Source organism: Octodon degus, unplaced genomic scaffold, assembly GCF_000260255.1.
Source record: "Octodon degus isolate 3935 unplaced genomic scaffold, OctDeg1.0 scaffold00017, whole genome shotgun sequence".
Lineage (NCBI taxonomy): Eukaryota > Metazoa > Chordata > Mammalia > Rodentia > Octodontidae > Octodon > Octodon degus.
Window position 1 is genome coordinate 20,495,177 of NW_004524593.1, and position 6,000 is coordinate 20,501,176.

At 40.7% G+C, this 6,000-nt stretch overlaps 1 protein-coding gene across 1 annotated transcript in view; it reads left to right on the forward strand.

Annotated features, from left to right (window-relative positions):
- The window catches only part of Lyplal1 (lysophospholipase like 1), a 36,407-nt gene extending 34,791 nt beyond the window's left edge, over window positions 1-1,616 (forward strand). Inside the window, exons 4-6 of the mRNA XM_004626940.2 lie at window positions 332-447; window positions 1,174-1,433; window positions 1,548-1,616. Of these exons, the coding sequence (XP_004626997.1) occupies window positions 332-447; window positions 1,174-1,413 (356 nt within the window). The 3' untranslated portion in view covers window positions 1,414-1,433; window positions 1,548-1,616. The remainder of the gene's footprint in view (window positions 1-331; window positions 448-1,173; window positions 1,434-1,547) is intronic.
- The last annotated feature ends 4,384 nt before the right edge of the window (window positions 1,617-6,000 follow it).

Consider the following 6,000-nt stretch of genomic DNA (forward strand, 5'->3'; position numbering starts at 1 on the left):
CAGAAATTTAAATAAATAATATTGCACTGTGCCTTATCATTTGAATTATAGTACGTGTTCTGACTTGGTGCACGTGGCTTCGTTGTCCAGCGCTAGCTGCTTTAATGACAGATGTCTGCAGCAGCGACGACGTGGATGAGGAGGTGTTATTTACTGCTCCTACCGAGTCCTTTTCTGTGAGCTCCAGTGGATTCTATTTCTTTTTAGCACTCTATGGCTTTAAAGATTTTGTAAATTTTTTTTAAATGTTTAAGGAAGGGTGGCATGGATATAACTTGTGGTGAATTAATGTATGTATTTTGCTTTTCCTGCCAACCTTCTGCTTCCGTAGGAGGATTTTCGATGGGAGGTTGCATGGCCTTGCACCTAGCATACAGGAGCCATCGCGACGTGGCAGGGGTATTTGCTCTTTCGAGTTTTCTGAATAAAGCATCTGCTGTTTACCAGGTAAGCTCCAGATTTAAAAACTAAACAGAAAAAAAGCGTGAAGCGTGCACATAGAAATCAAAATTGATAAGCAATTAAAGTTGATGCACAGGTAATATAAATTCAGCATCCCTAGGAAGTGATGTCCTAGTCAGTCAGGTTGATGAGTTCTAGCTGGAATGTTTTAAAGCTTCCCTGCACAAAGAATGCTCACAAGCAAAACATTAAGGAGTAAAGAACCCACGAGTGTGTGCATGTAGAGTATGCGTGAATGTCTCGTACATATTCCAAATCTGGGTGAGCACAGCCACACTGACCGATTCCACCTTGAACATACTCAGAAGAGAAAGTCGCGTACCCAGATGGTACTTAACTTTACAGCAAAACCTTAATTTATGACAGCACTGCCACTGCTTACCGGAAGTAGAAACCAAGCAAGTGTGAGTGGCGAGCGGTTCTCGCCTGTGTGAGCCTACGCCCCGAGGCCTCCGCTCAGCTCCGTGGGAAGGGACTGCCTCTAAGTCCCTGGTGTCTTCAGGAAGCGCCCCGCCACGCCGGAAAGTCTTCCCCTGGGCGAGCCGCCCACCCAGCCCCCGGTGTGCTGCCTGCGACGCCTCAGACGGCGCTCCCTGTTCGCCTCTTTGCCTTTAGTTACCGAAGCTGGAATTTTTCTTCCTCTCTGATGTCTGTTAATGATTTTTTTAACTACAGTTTCTTACACTTTTCCTATTTAACTTTTTTACCTAGGCACTTCAGAAGAGTGACGGAGTGTTCCCGGAATTATTTCAGTGTCACGGTACTGCAGACGAGTTGGTCCTTCATTCCTGGGGTGAAGAGACAAATTCATTGTTAAAAAGTCTAGGAGTGAACACAAAGTTTCATAGTTTTCCAAATGTGTACCATGAACTCTGCAAAACTGAGCTACAACAACTGAAGTCCTGGATTCTTACAAAGTTGCCAGAAGAGATGGAGAAGCAATATGAGTGAATTCAGATTGATTTGTTAAAATGCATATACTGTTGGGGGCCGGGGGATGGCTCAGTAGGATAAGTGCTTGCCTGGCAAGCGGAAGGGCCTGAGTTCAATCCCTGGTTCCACCAAAAAACAAAAACAAAAACAAAATGCATATACTGTCATTTTAGAAAGTGATTTCTTACTGCCAAATTATAAATAAAATACTAAGAGATGATTTATTGGTGTAGGTATTAATTATTGAAATGCTTAGTAACATGGTAATATAATCTTATTAAAGGTAAACAGTTTACCATCTATGCCTTATTTTTCGCATAAATTTTTGTAAATACTTGGAGACTTCTATAGTATTTGAACATTCCAACTTAAAAATATAGTATTCTAAATTAGTATTCATAAGGGTAAAGAGAAAACATGAAAAGAATTAGCGTTGCATTATACTATCTTGCCTACCATTTTCTTTCAGTTTCCATCCCAAGACAGTTACATTTATGTATTTTCAACAGAATCACCTTCATAACTCAAGCTTATTAAGCTCCTTATTATCTCTTTTGAGTGGCATAAAAGCTCTAAGAAATCAGCCAAGTAGTGATTACTGGTGTTTGATGATAGGACAGAAGAGTGCCTTGGCCGGCTTTGCGTCACCGTAGCAGAGCACCTAGCAGGCTGCTTAGGGAAGCGCACTGAACTCATGGCTCGGGGGCTCCCGGCTGGTGCCTCTGGTGAGTCTGTGCATCCCGGCGGCAGCAGCAGGTGGTGCTCCCAGCGCTCAGCCCTGAGCATGGCAGCAGAGAGGGCGAGAGGCTTGCATCCAAGGTCTCCTTCAAAGGCTTGTTCCATGACCTAAGGACTTCCCTTTCAGATCCACTGATTAAAGGTCCTCAGAACCCCTCAGTACCTCCGTACTAGGCCTGAGCTTTCACACGTGCTCCCTGGTGTACAGTGATCCAAACCGTAGTGCCTGCTCAAAGCCTTTTCTGTAGGTACCCTCAAGCCAAGGCTAGAGCCCAAGATTCCAATTCTCGGTGGTGCTATCTTTGCTGGACTAATTTGCTGCTTTGCTGTAGGTACCTGTTTCATATATAAAGTTGTAATCTTGGGCCAGCAAGATAGCTTAACAGACTAAGCACCTGTTTAGGCAAGCTCAGGGACCAGGGTTCGAACCTGGCACCACATGCCATGCCAGACCCGCCCCCAGGCACACTGGGCCAGCAACTGAGACCAGGTATGGTGGCACACGCTTATAATCCCTGCCCTGGGGAGGCTGAAAATAAGAGGATCACTATGACTCTAAGCTGTGCAGTGAGACCCTGTACCAAATGCACAATAATAATAAAAAATTATAATCTTGTCTCCACCCAATGGGGTTGTTTTCAAGGTTTAAATAAGTAGCTAAAACCAAACATGTAATAAGTACTCCATACACACTACTGTAAAGTTGGTTGTGGTCTAGTTTCACGAGTACTTTATCAAATAATGCCTGAAATAATGAAATTGTATTGCTTAATTGAAAATGCTTTCAATTATGTTCTGTATTCCTTGGTAATCTCTCATGCCTGAATAATTTCCTATGTGATCCTTATGAAAACACTTTGATAAAATAAGCAATCATCCCAATTTTGCATAAATGTGGTATCTTCCAGTGTTCATACCATATTACTCTGAGTTATCGGTGCTGTCTGCATCAGTAGTTTATTTTATTCCTGAGTAGTATCCTATTGTGTGGAGCTACACTTTGTTCATCCATTCACTGCTGACATTTAGGTAGTTTTCCAGTTAGGGCCATATATAAGATTACTATGTACTGGCAGAGAGAAAGAGGGAGAGAGAGAGAGAGAGAGAGAGAGAGAGAGAGAGAGAGAGAGAGAGAGAGAGCGCTAAGGATCAGTGAAACAGATTAGAAGATGGAGACACAACTACAAATACATTTAGTCATCTCATCTTTGACAGAGGGGCCGAACATGTTCACTAGAAGAAAAATAACTGCTTTAACAAATGGTGCTGGAAAAACTGGCTCTCCACATGCCAAAAACTAGATCCAGTGGGTCTATTATCAAGCATTAAACTAAAGTCAAAGTGTATTAAAGATCTAAACATTAAAACAGAAACACTAAATCTACTAGAAGAGAAAGTAGGTGGAAATCTTAAGGATATAGGAGTAGATAGAGTGCTGCATGGGAAATACTTCAAAGAATCAACAATTGGGATCTCATCCTTTTGAAAAATGTCTTCAATTCAAAAAATCACCAACAGAGTAAAAAGAAAACCTGCAAACTGGGGCAGGGGGGAAAGCATAGCGGACTGTCTTTCAGACAAAGGACTCCTTTCCAGAACATATAAAGAATTTTTAAAAATCAGGCCTCTCCAAAATTCAAAGACCCAATCCAAAACAGGCATTTGGATGAATATACACTTCACAAGAAGAGATACAAATGACAAATGAAATAATGTTCAACATCATTCATCCTTCAAGGTATGCACATTAGAATAATGTTAAGAAACCATCTTACACCAGAAAGAATGGTTATCAAGAAGTCAACCAATAACAAATTCTGGAGGGCCTGTAGGAAAAAGAAACCCTTCTCCACTGTTGGTGGGAGTACAGGCTGGTATAGCCACTATGGAAATCAGTGTGAAGATTTCTCAAAAGCTAGAACTGGAGGGCCCATTCAACCCAGATGTTTGCCTTCCAAATGAACTGTAAACATTATACCACAGTGATATATGTGCACCTATGTTTATAGCAGTGCAATTTGTCATAGCTAAATCTTGGAAACAACCTAAATGCCCATCAACTGAGGAATGGATAAAAAAGATATGGCATTTTTACACAATGGAGTATTATTCAGCTATAAAAAAAGATAAATTCAGGGCTTTTGTAGATAAGTGGATGCAACTGGAGACTATATTGGTAAGTGAAATAAATCAGATCCATATGGGAAAACATCACATTAGCTCACTAGTGTGAGAACCTGAAAGAGTAAATAAAATCTGAAAGGTACAATAGATATTGTGAAAGAATTTGTTCAATGGGAAGGAAAAACTGGAATGATGAAAAGGACAGGAAAAAGTTACCTTTAGGTGTATGTGCAGGATTGTTTGGATAATTGTGCTGCCAATTTTTTGCTGATCTTTAGACAGAAGTTAATGCTATTTTTTTCTTTTGAATTTCTTACAACTTTTTTGTTATTATTTTGTTTTTTCATTAATCTAATCTTGAACATTTATATCTGGTAACTTGAACAACTAATTTGAAGATAACATCATGTAATACAACCACCATTCTTCAATTCCTATTACTTTGTGTAGGGAAATTTTGTATCATTTCTAATGCTGTTTTTTTCTATCATTATTTTGTATTCTTAAAAAGATTCCTATGAATATTCATGGAGAAGTACTGGCATATGCCTATGTTATCATTTTCCATGACTGGACTGTATTGATAAAATATATTCTACATACACACTTTTGACCAGAACTACCCAACTGTTCCTACAAGTACCTTTGCTATTTTCACTTCTAGTCAGGAGTATATGAATGTTCCAACTGCTCTAGGTTCTTACTAACACTTTAAACTTTATTCTACTAGGTATAAAGTGGTACTACATTGTGGTTTAATTTACATTTTGCCAGTGGCAGTTATGTTAATTTTAAATGCTTGTTAATAGCATATTTTGCATATTGAATTATTTTGTATCTGTGTCAAAAATCAGCTCCAACTTACTTGCATGGATCAATTTCAAAGTTCTTCTGTTGCATTCATCTATGCCTCGAGTCTTCAACAAAATCAGTGTGATTTATTAAGTTAAAGACTACATATGCACCTTTCTGTAACTGGAACAAATAACAACACCTGCGACTGGAAGGAGGAGGAGTTGTGCACACAGTTCCAGCAGGTTCCGTCCAGAGTCATGTGGTTCGAAGGAAGAAACAGTACAGTGGGGGAGAGCTGTCCACCCTGGGGTGGCTGGAAGCAGAGAGAAGGCAGGGAAGCCACAGATGAGAATGCGTCATGTTCGTTCACACCCAGCCACCTGGCTCCTCTGAACAGAATCCACCTCTGAACTCAAGACTTATAAGGGGCATGTTAGATCCAAACCATAGCACTCTCCTTCGCCCCCACCAAGGCCTTGCCTATCTCGTTATGTAAAATTCAGTGATTCAATCACTAAGAGTCACCAGTCTTAAAAGTTTCAGCAGTGCTAAAGTACAGTGGCACAAGTAAGTATTCCTCTTCCAAAGGGGAGAAAAAGGGGGACAGAAAGACATCAGACTGCATCCAAGCAGAGCAAACATTAAGTCCTGTAGCTCTGTGTCCAAGACCAGGCATCCACAAAGGGCTTGGGAAGACTGACCCTTATGCATTTGCCAATTGCAGCCTACCTGGTCTCTTTCATAGACTCTGCCTACTGCCTACTGGTTTTCTAAGCAGACATTCCATGTTCCCAAATCTCCAATTTCATGGGGTCTTCACCACACCTTTAATTTCACTCTCCTGAGCATACCTCCTGGCTTAGGCCTCTGTAGAAGCCTCTGCATTCTACAGCTCTTATTTTCTGTATTTCAGAAGAACCAGCATCATGTGGAAGATGCACCACCTAA